This window comes from Mustela nigripes, chromosome 2 (genome assembly GCF_022355385.1).
Source record: "Mustela nigripes isolate SB6536 chromosome 2, MUSNIG.SB6536, whole genome shotgun sequence".
Classification (NCBI taxonomy): Eukaryota; Metazoa; Chordata; class Mammalia; order Carnivora; family Mustelidae; genus Mustela; species Mustela nigripes.
The window spans coordinates 111,126,303-111,145,194 of NC_081558.1; the positions used below are offsets into that span (position 1 = coordinate 111,126,303).

The window sequence follows — 18,892 nt, forward strand, 5'->3', positions numbered from 1 at the left end:
CAACGAGGGTCTTCCGCCTCAAGGATGGGCTTAGCTGGATGGTAGTTTCGAGGTTGACCATGCATCTAGGAGTTTTGTGGACATGGAAACCTGCCCTGGGACAACTGGCTAAAGATTAGTCATCTCCAGCTAAAAGGTGATTATGAGAAGGGAAGTTATGGTGAGCCAAAAAAAACTCAGGAAGAGAGATGCAGAAAAAGCATTCTAGAAGTCACTAAAACATTGTTAGCTTTATTTTCTTCAAATACACTGGCTGTCTAGGATAGACCCCTGCACCCCACTCCTGCCCCTCCCCCAGCAGCCATAGGGGAATGAGCCTTCCAGGGATGGCATCGCCTAGTAACTAGAAAGAACCACTAGTGAGCCCTTCCCATGCAGTAAACACTGCTTGGTGCTGTGTATTTGCCACAGGATCTTCACAATTTTGTGGGATAGAAAATCATATTCCTGGGTGTCTGGGTGGCTCAGGGCCTTGAATGTCTGACTCTTGATTTCGGCTCAGGTCATGATCTCAGGTCATTTGTACTCAGCAGAGTCTGCTTGTCCCCCTGCCCCCCCCCCCATACAACAAACCCCCCCCAAAAAAAAAAAAAACATAAAAAAAAAAAAAAAAAAAAGAAAGAAAGAAAATAATCCCCATTTTGTAGAAGAAACGAAGCTTCAAAGAAGTCCTATCACTCACCTAGCCAGCAAGTGGCAGAACACTAGCCTTTCAGATTCCAAATGCCATGATCTCGTACAACTGAAGGTGACACAGACAGAAACCAGCACCGTAGGCAGGGCAGGAACCCTCCAGCAGGGGCTAACCGTCAAGTGTCTGGGGAGGCATCTTCAAAAGAGAAGAAGGAACACTGTCATTCAGGCTCTGGTTGGCAGGGTGGGGTAGGGCTGTCTGTCCCTCTGCCCCTTGTACATTATCACATGCCTGTAGGCTTTTACCAAGGGCTTTGGAAAGGTGCTGGTGCTGGTCAACGGGAGGGTGAAAAGGGAAAGTGAGGCAGAGGAGAACGTACTTTAGTCTGTGAATTTTTTATTGGTAGCAACCAGACCTATTCATAGACTTCTTCTAAGACTGAAAAGAGATAATATATGTAAAATGTTTAGCAGAGTACAAAATGAAGAGGCCAGAGCCTAGTTCCAGATCAACAAAAAACTCGCCAGCACTCCATGCTATACAGATCTGCTCTTACAGTGTAGACAGACCCTAAGTATCCCTATTGCCGCTCCCCTGGTGTCTGGCTGTGCAATGATGGGAGGCTGGGCATTTGGTTTCCCTCCTGAGCTTACAGAAGCAGAGAAAAGGGGCAACTGGGAACCTGCGAGGAGCCCTGCCTCAGATACGCCTACCAGTGAAATCCTTGGCAACAACACTCCAACATGTATAAAGAAAGGTTCTGTGTTCTCTCCTCTTACATCAGTTGGCTTGAAGCCAGCCTCCACCTCGGGGCCCACCAAAATGGCTGACCTCAGTCAGGCAGGGTGCTGGGAGCCATCTTAACCTGATCAACCTTTATCCCAGTAGGGGTCCCTTCCTTTCTCTCGCTCGACCCTCCATGGCCCCAGCCTTCGTACTCATACTTTCAACCATTTTGGTGGCTAGGACAGAGACAACCAAAATAACTCCCCTTTATATTATCTCAAATAAATGCTAGTGGCTATCTTTTCTGATTAAACACATAAGTGACCTTATCAAGACAGTGCTTTGATTACTGACAGGCCATCAGCAACATTCAGTCAACAAAATGTGTATAGGGGATGAGCGCCTTCCATAGGTCAGGACCTGTTCTAGATGATTTCTCATGCCTCTTAAACTGGCTTGCCTTCCAGCTTTCCCTGTTGCACTCGGTGTTGGGGCTGGTCCCCAGGGCCTGCCCCTGTGCCATTTCTGGGTGAGATGAGAGAAGGCAAAGAGCAGGGTGTCTTGGGAACATCTTTACCAGGGTCCGTTCTGGTCTCCCTGACTCTGTGAGACTGTGTAGATTCAAAATCAGGAGGTTCCTAGGACAAATCCAATCCCAGCTCCTCTCGAAGCCCCCTGGCTCCTGGGAGCTGGGAGGGCCTGACACTGTGCATCAGGCAATATCTCCTAGGAGATAGTCATGACTGAGAGTCTCTGGCCTCACAGAGCTTCCATACTTTGAATAGTCAGTCACAACTGACCCCCCGCCCCAGATCCCCAAGTGCATCCATTTAACAACCTGGGGAAGGAGAACCACAGAGGTCTAGGAAGTACGATAGTGACACAGCAGCACACCACAAAAGCACACAAGGCTCAGTGGCAGGGCAGCAGAGCACAGACAGGGCTGGGCATCACTCTTCACTAACTGGCTATGCAACCTTAGACAACTTACTTATCCTCCCCAAATCTTAGTTCCCTCATTTGTAGCAATATTGTCTACTTAATGGGGTTCTTCTGAGACTTGAAAGAGAGAGCCTATGTAAAATGTTCAGCAGCCATGTCCATAGGCCAGGAAAATAGAACGTATCCACTTCTATCAAAATGTGCCTGAGTTAGAAAAAGAAGTAAAAGCTCTTAAATTTTGGACACTTCATCTTCTGTGGGTCAGAGGTCGAATGTTAGTGTCTGGGGGAAGCTATTCAAAGTATGGAAGCTCTGTGAGACCAGAGACTCTCATTCATGACTATCTCCAAGGTTTACACAGTGCCTGGCCCATAAGACGACTCAACAGATACTCTATGGACGGATGCATGGACAATAGGCCAAAACACTAGAGAGCTGTCCTTCAGTTACAAAGACCACCACCACTGGAGCACTGCTTTCCTGTGTCCCTCTCTCAGTGAATGGCACCTGCCATCTCTCATGCTAAGACAAAAACTTGGGTGTTTCTGTGATGACTCTTTCTCATCCACTCCTCACACGCAATCAGCTTTGTCAATTCCACCTTCTGATTTTTCTCTTGAAAGCATTCTCTTCTCCATTACTCTACTGTCACTACCTTTGTTCAGGCCCTTCCCAATTTGTTCTGAATTTCTACATCACCTCCACACCACTCTCAAGGCTTCAGTCTGTACCCACCCTCTTCAAGCCACTTTCCACACTTGGAACAGAGTGATTTTTTTTTAATTTTTTAGTTTTTTTATAAACATATAATGTATTATTAGCCCCAGGTGCACAGGTCTGTGAATCTCCAGGTTTACACACTTCACAGCACTCACCATAGCACAGACCCTCCCCAACGTCCATAACCCCACCACCCTCTCCCTAGCCCCCTCCCCCCGGCCCCCTCAGTATGTTTTGTGACATTAAGAGTCTCTTATGGTTTGTCTTCTGCCGGATCCCATCTTGTTTCATTTATTCTTTTCCTACCCCACAAACCCTCCATGTTGCATCTCCACTTCCTCATATCAGGGAGATCATATGATAGTTGTCTTTCTCCGATTTACTTATTTCGCTAAGCATAATACCCTCTAGTTCCATCCACGTCATCACAAATGGCAAGATTTCATTTCTTTTGATGGCTGCATAGTATTCCATTTTATATATATATATATATATATATATATATATATGTATATATATACATATATATATATATATATATACCACATCTTCTTTATCCATTCATCTGTTGATGGACATCTAGGTTCTTTCCATAGTTCAGCTATTGTGGACATTGCTGCTATAAACATTTGGGTGCATGTACCCCTTCGGATCACTACGTTTGTATATTTGGGGTAAATACCCACTAGTGCGATTGCTGGGCTATAGGGTAGCTCTATTTTCAACTTTTTGAGGAACCTCCATGCTGTTTTCCAGAGTGGTTGTACCAGCTTGCATTCCCACCAACAGTGTAGGAGGGTTCCCCTTTCTCCGCATTCTCGCCAGCATCTGTCATTTCGTGACTTATTAATTTTAGCCATTCTGACTGGTGTGAGGTGGTATCTCATTGTGGTTTTGATTTGTATTTCCCTGATGCCGAGTGGTGTGGAGCACTTTTTCATGTGTCTGTTGGCCATCTGGATGTCTTCTTTGCAGAAATATCTGGAACAGAGTGATTTTTAAAAAGCGCAAATCTGATGAGATAATTACTGGCCCCCTCACCCATCCCCCCCAACAGCCTCACATAAGGATGGTCCACGACACACTGTAGACTTAAAGCCCAAACACCTAAGCGTAACATCCCCATCCTTTACAGATGTGCTCCTGCCTGTCTTTCCAGCCTTACCTGGCCAATCAGCAGCCCACTCACCTTGAGTTTAGGTCACCTGCAGCAAGTTTATGCTCTTTCTTGCCCTGTGCCATTGCCTAGGCTTCTTTCTCTGCCTGGAATGCTCCCCTTTCTTTGTTCCCTTCCACAATCTTCAGAACTCAACCTTGGCATCACTCCCCTCCAGGTTGCTTTCCCTGATTGCCTCTGGCCTCCCTAAGAACTGGATGTCCCTTCTCCTATGCACTCCCAAGGCTTAAAGCTTTGTTCATAACTCTGTGATCTTTTTCCTTGTCTGTCCTTCCCAGGTGCCTGGCTCATGTAGTGCCATGTTTTAGTCTTCGGTATACCTAGTAGACCCCCATCTAGTTCCAACACAATGAGTTTCTAGAACTGATAAATGCTGTCTTGCACCAAAAATGCACTTTCACAGAAGCATATTCCTAATCAACATCATGTCTTTGGACAATTGTGTGACCAGTCAAGATAATTAACCCAAGGATTAGGGTGTGGTCCATGATCTGGAAAAAACTATTAGAATTAACATGTGGAGAACATATGTTTCTGACCACAAGTCAAGACACATGATCCAATAAATAAGATCACATTTTTTCCTGTCCTAGAAAAATACGCACGTATGTCCATAGCCACCCAGCCCGATCTGTCATTTTTGCCCTACTATGTTATCCAAATATGTCAACCCAAACATTGAAATAATAGCTAATACGTACATAGCTAATGTTCTTGGTGAGCTCACTGTGCAGCCAGCATTATGGGAGGTGTTTGGCAATCACCTCATTTAATCTTCTCACTTCCCCTTTGAAGCAAATTTTTATCAACTCCATTTTACAGGTGAGAAAACTAAGGCTTAAAGCTTCTCAGAGATTACAGAGCTGCAGCAGGCATCTTACCAGCCATAGACGAGGAATCTGATCTGCTCAGTCTTTCTGCTACACTGACCTGACCATGACCTCTTAACCTTATTAGATTATCAGAAGAGCCACTTCTGGGGCAAAAATAGCTGGTGGCTTCCGGAAATTTTTATTAAAACTCTAAATCTCCTGGCAATAACTTTCAAAAGTCATGATTCAGACCAGAAGTGATATTTGAAAATGGAATCACAACACAGGTCTCTTGGCTACAGAGATGCTCTTGCTGCCAGAGAGGAATGCTCAACCTTGACATTTATGACAGTCTGTGTTATTCCTGTCCTTGGGTCTGTTGCCATCACGGTCTATGGAGAGGCGTTGACCCTCATTTTATCCTCCTTGAGGAATCCTGTCAAGTTTAATCAGTCCATTCTCCTCCTTGGCCATCACTTCATTGGTAGCTAGAGGAATGCTTCTTCAATTCGTGACCACTAACCACCTGCATAATGATCCCTGGTTGCTCTTCCTGGGCCCCATCCCATAGTTATCAGAGGGACTCTCTATAGCTCGAAGCCCAGGAAGCGGCATGTTAATCACATTCTCAGGCAATTCTTAGGAATACTAATGTTTCAGAACTATCCATCTGTCTCTTCATCCTCACAGCACCAGGTGTAATCCCTAGACTGACATCAGCAGCTTGTTAGGAAACACAGAATTCTCTGGCCCCAGCCCTGAATGACTAAATGAGAACCTACATCTTAATGAAGTCCCCAGGTGATCTCTATTCACACTGCTGTGCCTACAGAGAGCCAGTGATCTAGAACAGTGTTTCCCAAGACTTTTCACTTCATGGCAGGCGTAGAAAACAAAAGCACTTGTTTGGCACACCAATGAGAATGCCCACTGTGACGGCAGGGCTCAGTCGGCCCCAGACGCCAGCCTGGCCACCCGAAGACCAAGGGGATCCATAGTCTAGGCGGGCCTGATTGCAGCACACTAGTTGAGAAGCCCTGGTCTGGTTACAAGTATACCCATTTCGGCTAACTTTCTTCATTAGGCACAACTCCCTACAGCCTGCCTATCCTTACTTCCCTCAAAATTTATTATTTCTTTCCATACATACATAGAATCAGAAAAGCTACTTCCCAGTCAACTAGGTCTTAGAAATCATATGCAATGAACACGGTCTCGTCATCTTTATGTTCTCTTTGAGAAATGCAGAGATAACTGATGTCTTTTATTCTGAAGACTGTCTCCTATGGCCCAAGAAATACTAGGAAAAAATAAGAGTCTTCTTCCCTCCAAAGAATGTTCCATTCCTCTTAGGCCACAAATCTGAGGTTGGAGGGTCAGGAGTGCACAAGATGACTTCCTCTCCTGAAGACTGTGTCAAGAAAGATGTGATTTTGTTTATTCCTTCCTTAGCAAAATCTGCCAGCTTCTCAGCCGGACAGGTGTCCCTTCTCTTAGCCAGCCCCTCATAATGAGATGACAGGTGGGATGGAAGGAATGGAAGACCAGCAGACACACTTCTTGGTGAGACCATCTGATCAAAATGACCAAATGTCAGGACACAGTGTCTGACTTTGCCAAGTCCGCAGCCATGCGGGAATCCCTTTCTTTTCCCCCCACTAAAGAAAATGTTGAAAAATTTTAAAGCTCAAACTGGTGAACTCTTCAAAGCAAATGACAAGTTCTCCCCCTAAATGAAATATTGCCATGACCTAGGCAGATGCAGTTGAGGAGTAGGGGATGGCGGGAGCTCTTGCTACCAAGCAACTTGGTTTTTTTTCTTCTCTTTCCACCTTGTCTGCAAATCTCTAATTCTCTCCACTCTGCTTCCCTCAGGCAGAGCACATAGACAAAGCAGCACATGTTTTGGTTGTTTCCATGTGCGACTCTCTCTTCTCTGCCCCAAGACTGTAAATACCCCAAGTCTGAAAAGTCTGTCTGAGCTTCCCTTCATACCCCAACAATACACAAGAGAGGGCTCTACCGGAAGTCCCTCTGCATTAGAAAGGATTCCATAGAAAGGATGGCACTTCCCGCCCTCTGGCTGGTTTTCATAGAACTCTTTCCTTGGTCCAGATGCAGAGGCAAACACACCTTTCTGCTGCTCTGACCAGGAAGTTCAGAGCCATTGGCAATTCAGCCAAGTAGCCATGACGTCTAAGAAATGAACGGGTTTTTCCTTGAAGTTCATAGCTGGAAGAATTGGTGAAAAATGTCTTCCCCAATTGTCTGATGAACAAGTGCTGAGAACATAGGAGTGGGGAATACTGAGGGCTTGGGCCTCCCAGCCCTAAGAACATAGCTATTTGCCATGGCTGTTCCAAAGACAGATTACTGAGCCAGCTCTCTTCTTCATCGGGCAGGATGAAGAACAAGCTGTGGTACTTTGAATTTGGCACCTCAGAGACCTTTGCCGCCACCTGTAAGAAGCTCCACGACCACATAGAGTTGGAGGTAAGGCTTCCCAGAACTTGATTCTGGTCCTGGACTGTCAGACCCCCTCAGAAAATGTCTCCAGGGTCCTTAAGAAGAGCTCCCAAGTGGAGTCCATTTGTTGTGTCTCCATCCTGTTCCTAGCCCTTTCTTGGCCTGTCCAGGGAGGCCCTGGGGCTAGAGATCCATTCCTGTCCTCAGCCCTGTCCCCACCATGGCCTTGGGATTGCCCCTCCCCTCGCCGCCCCACTTCAGAGAGGCAAAGACACAGTTGCCGGCAGCACAGGGAGACAGGCTGCTGGAAGGAGGAGAGGCAGTGCCCCAGGGCCGGTAAAGGTCTGGGAGCCCACAGGCACAGGGTACATATCTCCCAGCCCACTCGGCCTCCACTGTCACAGCTGCTTCAAGGAGCCGACTCAGAGGTATCCAGAGTCTGCTTCATGGGCGTGCAGTGGCCCAGAGGGGCCTCAGGTTAATGTTCTTCATGTCACCATCTTGAAATTCTTAGTAACTTTTTAGCAGAGGGCCCTGACTTTTCATCGCGAAGTGGGCCCCTTAAATTCTGTAGCTGCCTCTGTTGGCACATTCTTGTTTTCCTAACTCTCTAGGCACTTGCAGCAGCCTGCCTCACATGGGCTTGCCTGAGGCTTCCCTCCCGCTCAGCCCACTCCTACTGGGCTTCCCTCAGAAGTCTCTTCACCTCTAGGAGAAGGCCTTCTTGGTCTCTGGCCACCGGAGAGCCTGTCTCTGCTAGGTAGGGCCTGGGGTCTTGAGTTCCCTCAGCTACCGTGCCACCTTCCCGTGGGATTCTCGCCTGTGGCCTCTATTCACTTGAGAAAGACAAGTGAAAGAGGCGGCCAACCAGTTCGGCCAGGATGGGCTCCCCCAGGGCCCACCAGCGTTGTCCTTAAGCCTGCATTAGCAGTCAGGTGGGGCCTGGGCACCCCTTGGAGGAGGAGCATTTGGCTTAAAGCGGTGTGGGAAAGCCCCACCATTCCCAGCCGAAGGCAGCCTGTGCTCCCAGGGAGTTTTCACAAACAAAACACAAAGCCAGAGATTCTCTGCTTCCATTTGACTCATCTGCTTGCCTCTCCCCTCCAGTTGCCGGGTTACCAACCCCAGGGTGGGAGGAGCTGGTCAGGGCTAATCCCTAGAACTTGTGCCCAGCTCAGTCGGAGGACAGAAAGGCCCAGGTGCCAGGGCTGTGTGTCCCCAGGTGGGACCAGCTGCACCTGGGAGAGGCCAGGGAGCTAGGCCGCTTCTCTCAACCCCCTGCCTGGGCGATGCAGTGAAGGACGAGGCCGGGGGCTGGGCCTGGAGACTGAGCCAGGCCGACAGATCCCTTGTGTGTGCATTTTTCCTGTTGGCATGATCGTCTGGTGGGGTCTCTTTAAATACACCCCAAGTGAGGGACAGCCCTCGCCGAACCACTGCCAGCTGCAGACGCACAGCGCCTGCTTGTTCTCCCTGCAGCTGGCCTTGAAACTGTGCCCAGAATAGAGCAGCTCGGCTCCCCTGCCTGTGCGGCTCGCCCTCCCAGCTCCTCCCACCCTGCCCATGCTTCCTTCTGGGCCCAAGACACAAGGCCTCTTCCTCAACCACAGAGGGGGCTGGTGGCCTCAGGGCCAAGGACGCTGGGGACCTCTGGAGGGCGTGGGTTTGTTCAAACTATGGGTCGTTGGTGGCTTGGGGGAGCATTTCCTGTGTTCCTTATCTACCCCAAATGAGTCTTTTTAGTATTTATTCATGCAGGGATAGGGTGGTCATGTGCAGGCCGTTTTCTAACAGCCTGCAGGACTGAGGCGGACATGGCTTCGGCATCCAGAAAGCAGTGTGGATATGGTCCGGGGCCTTGCGATCCAGAGGACAGAGAGGCAGATGGGGGCGAAGCGTGTGGGTGACAGGGGCTGGGAAGCGGCAAAGCACCACAGGAAGATGGGAGAGCATCAGGAGCCTCAGGGAAAGTAGTGGGAGAGACTGCTGAGGTGGCCTGCTAAAGCAGTTGCTACACAGAGCAGCCCAGGCCTGTGAGAACCAGTACCCTACCCAGTTCAAGGTCAGTGACCCCAAGAATATCCCCCGCCCCACAGGTATCTCTATGCACATCACTGTTTTCAAAGCCCAACTCAGCTCGTTGAGTAGTCACCCAGCAGTCCTGTGAGCTTCAATGGCCAGGCGTTATTACTCCTATTTCACAGAAAAGCAAGCTGAGGCACAGAAATTTAGAAGGGTAAACAGAAGGAAGAGAAAATTACAAAGGGAAGAAGAAAAAGTCAGATGCTTTGACTGCCTACCATTATGTGTCCTCATTTGACACAAGCACCCGGTGAAGCAAGTATCTTCACATTTTTTAAATAAAGACACCAAGGCTCAGATGCATGAAGTAACTTGACCAAGATTCTGTTGCTGGAAACCAGTAAGAGAGAAGATTCTAGATCTCCTGGAATGACTTTAGCTTAGAACTCACTAAACAAAGATTGACCTTGAAAGTGCAAAAAATTCACTCCGTGAATTCTTCAGCATGGCTGCACGGTTTCCTCCTCCTCCACTGAAGGTGAGCCCATTTGGTTCCCTCTCAGCCAAGGCGGCTAGGTGGGTCTGCTGAGAGATGCTTTAGAGGAACAGAAGACACAATCCTAAACAGCTCCCTTGAGAAAGGAATGGGTTTGTGCTGGACCACAGGAGGGTCGTGGCTGTGCCTTCAAGTTTACAAAAGGCTTTCCCATGCAGCACTCCTTTCATTCAGAACATCCAGGGCAAATATTTACATCCTCACTTTATGGTTGAGGAAGCTAAGGCCGAGAGGTTCAGCAACTTGAGAAGGAGCACACAGGTTAGCGACTGAAGGCAACACATTATCAAGTCTATAGAGTTGCTGTGCGCATGTGTCATGCTGGTCAGAATCTGGGTGGTAAGACTTAAAGCTAACCTGAGATTACTCAGGGAAGGTCTTCATTAAAAGTCTCTCACAGAAAACAGAGTCTATTTTTCTGAGGCTCGTGGCTTATTGAGAAGGACTAGGAGACTTGGTTGCTTCTCTGGAAGCTTATGGCCCAGCGAACAGAACACATTACAGCTGGTTAATATAGTATCCTCACTTAACTAGTCCTAAGGAGATTAGATCCAGGGATCCTGGGGAGCCACGTGAGCCAAATCATTCCAGATGCTGTTTTGAGCTGCTCAGAGACTCAGGCAAGGGAGAAGACAAGTCTAGATCTCCTGCTTACCCACAGAGATGTTGCCAGGGTGGGCACCATTAAAGGTACCTGGCCCAGACACACAAGACCAGGAGGTGAGCCCTGTTTTGCAGTTAGGCAAGTCACTTGCTGAAATATCCGGGCCTCCGTATTCTCGTCTATAAAATGGGATGACAGAGGTTAACCTACTTCCCAAGGCTATTATCTGGGTTAAAGTTTTCACATCTGTTTGTTTGTTTTAAACCAGCAATGGAGCTAAGGGTCAGAATCTGCAAGCAGCCCCACATGGCGGGCGTCACAATCACCCTTCCAGAGTAGGGGCTAGAAGCAGAGAGAGAGGGCAAGGAGCTCCCTTGAAGTCTACAGCCTACGAATGGTCAGGCCAGGCAAATCCTGGATACCCCTGGATGCTGGCACACAGTTTAGAACCCAGATTCTCAACTAGACATGGGGCACATGTGATCTCCTTTTATTCACATGCTTGTATTTAACATTTCAGAGAGCATTAAAAGTAAGCATGAGATTTTTACATTTATCAAAAAGAGAGCATGAGAAACACTGCCCATGCTCACTCTGAATGCTTCCTTCCCTGTAACACAGAGGAAGGCCTATAAAAGCTAGTGTTGTTCTGGAAAATGGATGCTCCTAAATTATGGTTGATGCTAATTAAGAAGCCAGTATGTCACCCCCGCGACTGTCATCATCCGTGGTCTAAGGCTTCTCACACGATCTCTTGTCTCTGACTTCTCTTCCCTTCTGAAGCTACTGTTAAGGTTCATTTTAATCTGATTTCACCTGAATAAACAGATAGGGGCTGGGGTGAGGGAGGGACACAGTGAGTCACCTCCCCCACCCCAGGCCCAGAATAGCTTTGGAAAGGTTCTTAGACGTGATCATAGTTAGGCGGAGCCAACCAGGCAGGCTTCGACTAGAGCACTTTATTTTATATGCTGTGGAAATTTTTCATTTTACTGGCTAAAAATAAGAACTTCCAAAATTCCTTGATATTTTATCTACTTTAAAACAATGTTCGCAAGGGAAGGCTAGCTGGCTCCACTAATACGAATTTCTGCATGGGGAGAAGTGAATCCAAATTTGGAAGCTGCTCAAAAAAATCTGTTATCCTGTGTATTTTGGGAAGCTGCACATCACTGTCCTCCTCCACCCCCCCCCCATTTAATTGAGGATTTTAAAAAATGCAATAAAATCTCAAGAACAATATATCATATACTCCCATTTCCCCCTCACTTAGAAATGGTATTTGTCAATATTTTACTTTATTCCCTTCAAGTATTTTTTTAATCAAAGGGAGAAAATACTACAGAGAGAACTGAGTTCCCCCACAATCCTTTTGTGCCCCGCAACTTGCCTTTTTCACTCACCACGATGTTCTGGAGATCTGTCTTTGCTGATGTGGACGGAGCTAGTTCGTTCCCCACGCCCTGCGGTGGTGAGCATGCGCAGAAGTGGGACCCTCTGCCGCCTCCATGGAAATTCAAGTGGCCACTGCTTTACAAGGCGGTTTAGCGGTATACGCTGAACTGAAAATGCATTTGTAGACCATATGATCCAGTAGGATCTTTGCAACGCAAGCCTAGAGAATTTCCTGCATGCAAGCTCACGAGAGGGTAAGCACGGAGGTGCAGTGCAGCATTTTGTTATTACAACAAAATGGAACCAACCCAGCTGACTGTGTTATTCTAACACTTTAAAAAGACAGTGTGAGCGGAAGTACTAAATGCCACTGAATTACACACTTTAAAATGGTTACTTCTGTGTTATGTGAATTTCATCTAAATTTTTAGAAATTTACTCTTACCAAAGGGAGTGTGCTGGGCGCGGTGCTAGGGAGAGCTGATCCTCCTTATGATATGGGCCTTGTCCACAAGAATCCTAAATGCTAAAACTAACATTTAGCACAGCCAGGTGCGCATAAAGAAGTTAATAATGAATGCATCAGATTGTTTCAAGATTGGGCAGATACCTTTAGCTACTTCAAGCCAATCAAGTGCCATTATTTTTCAAAAGAGAGAAATCAAGGGCTTTACGACTTTAAGTGGCCGGGCCAAGTTCACACAGCCAGCTCATAGCTCCAGCTCCAGGGGGAGGCATTCTCTTATTCTGCCTCAGTCTCCACCTGCAGTAGTGCACACCCTTAAATGAGAGGGGAAGAAATCTTCAATCCAGGCCTCTTCTGGCATTCAGACCTTCTCAGCATGGGCAGGTAGAGCCCTTCAGAGCCTGGAGTAATGAAGATGGGAACGGGCCAAACACTCAGGCCATCAACCCAGCCGCAAATCCAAGGGAGATGAAATGAAAACATGCTCCTGGGGAAGGAAGACGTGAGAAGAACATTCAAAGGGATTTGCAGTTCCTGGAAAATAAAAAGGTGGCAACCTAATTATGCATGAAACCCTGGAGTCAAAAGGAGGCTGGAACAGGCCTTAGAGAGGCATCCTCCTTCTGGTCTGTTCCCTTCTTCAGTCGGGAGCAATGACTTCATCACTCCAGTACCATCGTCCCACTGAGACCACCCAAAGCAGCACTGGCCACCAGCTCACGGTCCTTCCTGCCCAGCGCCAGCGCCTTACTGCTGCTGGTGTCCCCGCCTCAGTTGCTTCCTCCCTCCACCTATGCAGGCCACTCGTTCCCTGATTATAAAAGTAACCTAAATTCTCAGTAGAACACTTTAAACTGTAGAGAGGCAGAGAGGAAAGGGAACTCATGCTCTAAGCAGTCAGGTCAGCACTGTTTTAATGCAGGCCTTATTTCAAACTTTAAGAATATTAGCCCTTGTTTCTTGAAAATCGGATCTCTAGGAAGACTTCTGTGATCCTTCGATTTCTTAAATCTTTACCCATTTTCAGCTCCGTGCTCCCTCTCTACTTCTTTGAGCCATGTACTGTCCTCAAGTTTCCTCCCCTTAAAATCTTTCAGCCAAATAAGAAGAAATGGTTTCTATCAGTTTTCTCTTACAGAATGCCACTGTCTTCTTACAGTTTCAGCCACGTCACTTTTTTGCTCTCTTAAACGACCCCTTTTTTTTTTATTTCCCACAAATGTGAACCCTGTATTTCACTTCAAGCCTCCATTCATCTATATGCTCTTATTTTCTTGTTCTTTTCCATTTCCTTTGTTCTTCTTGAATTGCTTTGATTTTCTGTGTCTGCAGACTCCTGGTTATACAAACTTTGGTATCCTCCAAGGACCTTGGAATAACTTTTAAGGATGAATTCTCATGCACACATTTTCACAAACAGTGGGGGGATACATGCCACAGAGGCTAGATGAGGCCGTAGGCAGTCTCACATGACCCGGATTGGGGTCATGTGACAGCTTGTCACCCACAAGGGGTTCCTGGAAGATCGCTAGACTAACCTCTGCCCTGGTGAGTTTAACTTTTCTACCTTCAAGGTCCCTTAGTCAAAGAATAACTTCCCTAAACAATGGCCACCAAAGAGATGCATCTTCCAAGTAATGACAAACTGTGAGCTTCTGTCAGTGGGAAATGTATCATTTCTCTTAGACTTTTTAGAATATTGAAGAGAATTCATCATCTTCATCTCCACACTCAAGAGATTCAAGAACCTCAGGGAATAGAAGCATTCCAATCCTTCACTGCTCCTACAACTGGGTTATATAACAGACAGGGGATATTATACACAGATATGACTTGTGCCTCTAGTGGATAGGCCTTCATTTATCTATCTTAGGGAGGTCATAAACTTGCTGATCCTAGTCTTCTACAGAAGAGGAATTAAGAAAGTAGAATTGACTCAGGAAGGGTATCTAATCTAACAAAGGATTACATAAATATTTCTGACTCAGGAAGGGTATCTAATCTAACAAAGGATTACATAAATATTTCTGTGCACACATAAGTGTTATATCTCAAGTCCATTAGGATCAACTGATTAAGAATAGCAGCGGTCATTTACCTTGAGATAAGCTCTGTCCGGGCATCTTCATTTGTGTCTTATTGAATCCTTATAACAACTCTGCATGGTGTATGTTATTCCTGTTACTGATACAAGGAAACTAAGTCTCCTAAAAATCAGTGAGAACTCTAAGATTGGATGAGGTTCTGGCCCAGATGCCCCCACAGTCCCTTCTCTTCCTGGAGGAGATGATCTCTGCATTACACTCTGCTTTCCACCTAAAGCACATGTCCCCGAGTTGATAGTAGGGATCCCATGAAAGGGTTTGGCTTAACTATTAGGACATCAGCTGCCTGAAGCAGGGTCTCTATCTTATTTATTCTGGATCCCCAGCGTCTAGCACAGTGCCTGAAATGAAGTAATGGCTCTATAGTGATTCATTATAAAATTGAACCAATGTGTGAAAAATCCCATAATTAGTGTAAACATTAATACAAGTTACCACTTGACCAGCCTCAAGAGAGAGCTTTTTGCTGGAAGCCATGAAAATAAAAGGGATGCACCTTGCTCCATTTCAAACACAAAGGGGAAGGTGGCTGAGCTTACAGCGGGCACTTGTGCCTTCTAACTGCCTTAAGTGGGAAGTCCTCCCACACCCATCCCTGAGCTGTTGCTAGGACCTCTGAAAGTAGCAGAGGGTCTGGGACAACTGTCAACCCAGGGCAGGAAATGCCAGAGTTCTCCCACTTCTTTCCCACCAGAGAGAGTTAAGACAGCGAGTGGGCCGAGCCCATGTGACAGCAAGGGTCCCAGGCGGCTGTGGGGTCAAAGAAAGTGACTCTGTAAGGCAGAAGAAGGGGTCTCCATTCTGTGCCCTCTCTTATGGCTCAAAAGCTTACCTACCCCTGGGCCCTGCTTGTCCCCATGGCCATCAGCCCTGCTCCGTCTGCCAAAAAGCTGGACCTTTCAGTAAAGCGCTATCCACGCCACACTGGCCTGAGTGACCCAGACAGACAGCAAAACCTGTTCATCTGCATCCAGAGCTAGAATACCTCAGTACACCAGTTTTGTGTTTGGGTTGGGTTTTTTTGAACTTGGGGAGGGTGGAGCAGTGTATAGGAAATGGCTTTGCCTTCTCTCCAACTCTGAGGCAACCCACCACCATGAGCTCTGAGAAACAGCAGTTTTGTTTTGGAAACTGGCACTCAGTGCAGGCTTGCTCCTGGAAATGAATTTGCACACCCCCCCCCCCAGCTGCAATGTTCTACTTCCAGCCTCCCTGCCAATACCCCCTTCCAGCTGCCCCTCTCAAAGGCACCATTGTGCCCGCCTGGCATGGCAACAGAGGAAGGCTGAAGAGGAAGAAAACATTTTCTGCCCATGGGATGTTCCTAAGCAGGTTGTGTACATGGCTTCAATGCTGCATTCCTTGAGCCCACACAAACCCGCCAAAACTCCGTCATCCCTGTCACAGATGGTGGCCACTTTCCAGTCTTTCTGGCCCATCGCACCTCCCTGTCAGAGAACGCAGAGCCTGCAGCTGGGTGGGCAAAGCTGGTGGGGTTGGGGGTGGGGGGTCCGGATGACACATTTTCAGTATTGCAGTCCAGCCCAGCAAAGCAAAGCTGAACCAGACACTGAATCTCTGAACTGGAAGGGGAATCAGTCCCATTTGCCATTCAACAAAAAGATTCGTTCTGGCACATTCTGATAAGTGCATATCCAGCCTCTTCGTGGATTCTCCAAGAAGAGCAAGCTCACTACTTTTCCAGAATCCCATTCCATGGCTGGACAGCTCTGACTTTTCGAAAGTTCTCCTGGATGTTGAACAAGGATGTGTGTCCTGTTCCTCACCACGTCCTTCCCCTGTCAGCACTTAAAACAATGCCTGAAACAAAGTAGGTGCACAGTCCATGTCTGTGGGATGCGTGACTGAGATCCCCATCTGTCTACATGCAGTGGGCTGATTTCCACTCTCTGAGGCCCACAGAACATGCCTTCTTGCTCCTCGTGTGACTGCCCTTCATAGCACTGAAGATCTCTCTTCCACAGCATCTCCTATCTTCACTGAGCTAACTATCCTCAGTTCCTCGTGTGACTCGATGTACAGACCTGTGACTCTCCTGACAACTCTTCTCTTGATAGACTCCATTTTTTCCAGCAACCTCCTTGAAATGATGACTCCAATCTCTTGGAGCATACTCAATCTCTTTCAAGAATACTCAAAAAGTGGTTTTGTAGGTAACAAAGGACAAAATGATCAGGCGTCAGGTACGTGCTGTGTAAGTTAGACTGTCTTCTTGAGCTCACTGTTTGCATCTCATGCAGGAAAACTTCAGGTTCTTGAAGCCTACCACGAACCCGCATAAATTGGGAAAAGAAGGATCCTTCCTTTGTTCACTGAGGCGATGTTTCCTCATCCGTAAAAGTGAGGCTACAAATACCAACAGTGCAGAGTGGTAAGGCTTAGACATAAAATAATACGAAGTATGCCTGGTTCACAATAGTTACTCAATAAATGATCTATGTTAATATCATCATACAACATTCGTTGGCATTAGTATCTAACTGCCCATGACAGACATCAGCTCCTAAAATGACCTAAAACTGCCCCTCCGGCTACAGGGAAAGCCATGTCTCCTAAGATTTACCTACTTGCCAGGCCTTTTTTTTTTTTAAGTGTAGATAGTACTATCTTTCCAATAATGCTATCATCACTCGTCAACACCACTCAATTTATCCTCCTCTTCCCCCAGGATACAGATCAGATTATCTCTTTTGTTATTCTCTAGGGAAAACAGACGGGTCGTTGTTTGTCCTGTCCGCTTTTCTTGTATTCCCAATACTTGTCTCTGGCAACAGGCCCTACAGATATGCAGATAGCCACTTCCTCCTCCGTGACCCGCTGGAGCCTGCTTGCTTGCTGGTGCCTCACTTCCAGCCCCACTTTGAGTGATGGTGAATGTTGGTAGATTGAGATTGGCCGTACTGGGAGTATTTATACTATAGACCACCACAATCAGAGCTGCTGCTGGGCCCCCCCCACGTCCCGCCCCACCCCTGAGATCCTGCTGCTAAGCACTTCGTAGCACACCATTGCTTCTAGCACTGACCTGCTGTGAGCGCCTTGAAGACAAGGACTGTGTCCCATTTTGCTCTATCCCCAGGGTCTAGCCCAAAGTAAGTAGATTTTCATCACTCTTGATAGATGAGTAAATGCTTTTGTCTTCTGTCTCTTGCCCCATGTGCCCTAGTCTTGTTACAAGCTGTTCAGCTATGGATTTCCCTTAGTTGTGATCAGAGGACTACTTCTTGCAGACTTGGATTCACCTTCCTTATCTCTCCCTAACCTGGACATTTAGGGCACTTTATTTGGCCAATATATTCCTTCTTGGAAGCTGTGGGAATGCACCTAGAAGGAAAGAAACTTTGTCAGTTTTCTTTAAAGAACACCTTGATTTCACCTCCCTGCCTCCCTCCCTCCTTCTCTCTCTGTCTCTCTTTCCTTCCTCCCTCCTTCCTTCCTTCCTTCCCAGTAGTGATATTGGACATCTGAGGTGGGGAAGACATTCCAGGTACACTGAAATACACAGAGCCGTGTAACATGTGGTCCCTGTCCTCTGGGAACTTAAAGTTTCCTCGGAACGGGCGAATAATACATAACAAAACATACATTCTGTACTGGAGAGAGAAACAAGGCAATGAAAATTCAGAAAAGGAAAAGATCGGTTTCTACGTAGATTGTTGGGAAAAGCCTTATTGAGGAGATAGCTTTTGAGCTGGAAGGGTAGGATTCTAATAGGTATAAAAAGGGTGATTGGCAATTTAGGGAGTGAAAAAGAAATAATAGCAAGTAGGCCCAACTCTGTGGCCTGTATACAGACCAGTTTGGGGTATCATGACTGACTTTTGCTAGGGCCCAGCTCACCCTCTTCCTCAGCTACTCTCCTCTTTCTAAATCAAAGGATACCCTGAACCAGTGCCCAGCCTTCCTTCCCCATAATCTAAGTTACATTCCAGCCTGCCAGGCCAGTTCACAGAGAGAGCACCCTCCCCACCGACCAAAGCAGAAATGTGGCCACTATGAATGAACACTACCACCCATGCTCTCCTGGGCCCTACAGGACCCTGGGACTCTAGAGGATGGTACAGATGCTTTCCCTTTTCCTAATGCCTATCAGTATCCTGTTCTCTCAGAAGGGTTGGGGGGCGGTGGGGAATCCTAGGTCTTTATGTCAGCCATTCCTCTGCCCTTGAGCGTATATCTAAGGCCCTGACATAGAGCCCAAGCATCAAGTGAGGCCCGCCTCTCTTCATGTCCACCCCCTATTCAC

At 47.1% G+C, this 18,892-nt stretch overlaps 1 protein-coding gene across 4 annotated transcripts in view; it reads left to right on the forward strand.

Annotated features, from left to right (window-relative positions):
• The window catches only part of DGKG (diacylglycerol kinase gamma), a 210,199-nt gene that overhangs the window by 134,049 nt on the left and 57,258 nt on the right, over positions 1-18,892 (forward strand). For all 4 annotated transcript variants that reach the window (XR_009402469.1, XM_059391334.1, XM_059391333.1 and 1 more), the window contains one exon: positions 7,414-7,504. Coding sequence is in view for 3 of the 4 variants with exons in the window: in XM_059391334.1 (XP_059247317.1) it covers positions 7,414-7,504 (91 nt within the window). In the remaining variant the exon portion in view is untranslated. The remainder of the gene's footprint in view (positions 1-7,413; positions 7,505-18,892) is intronic.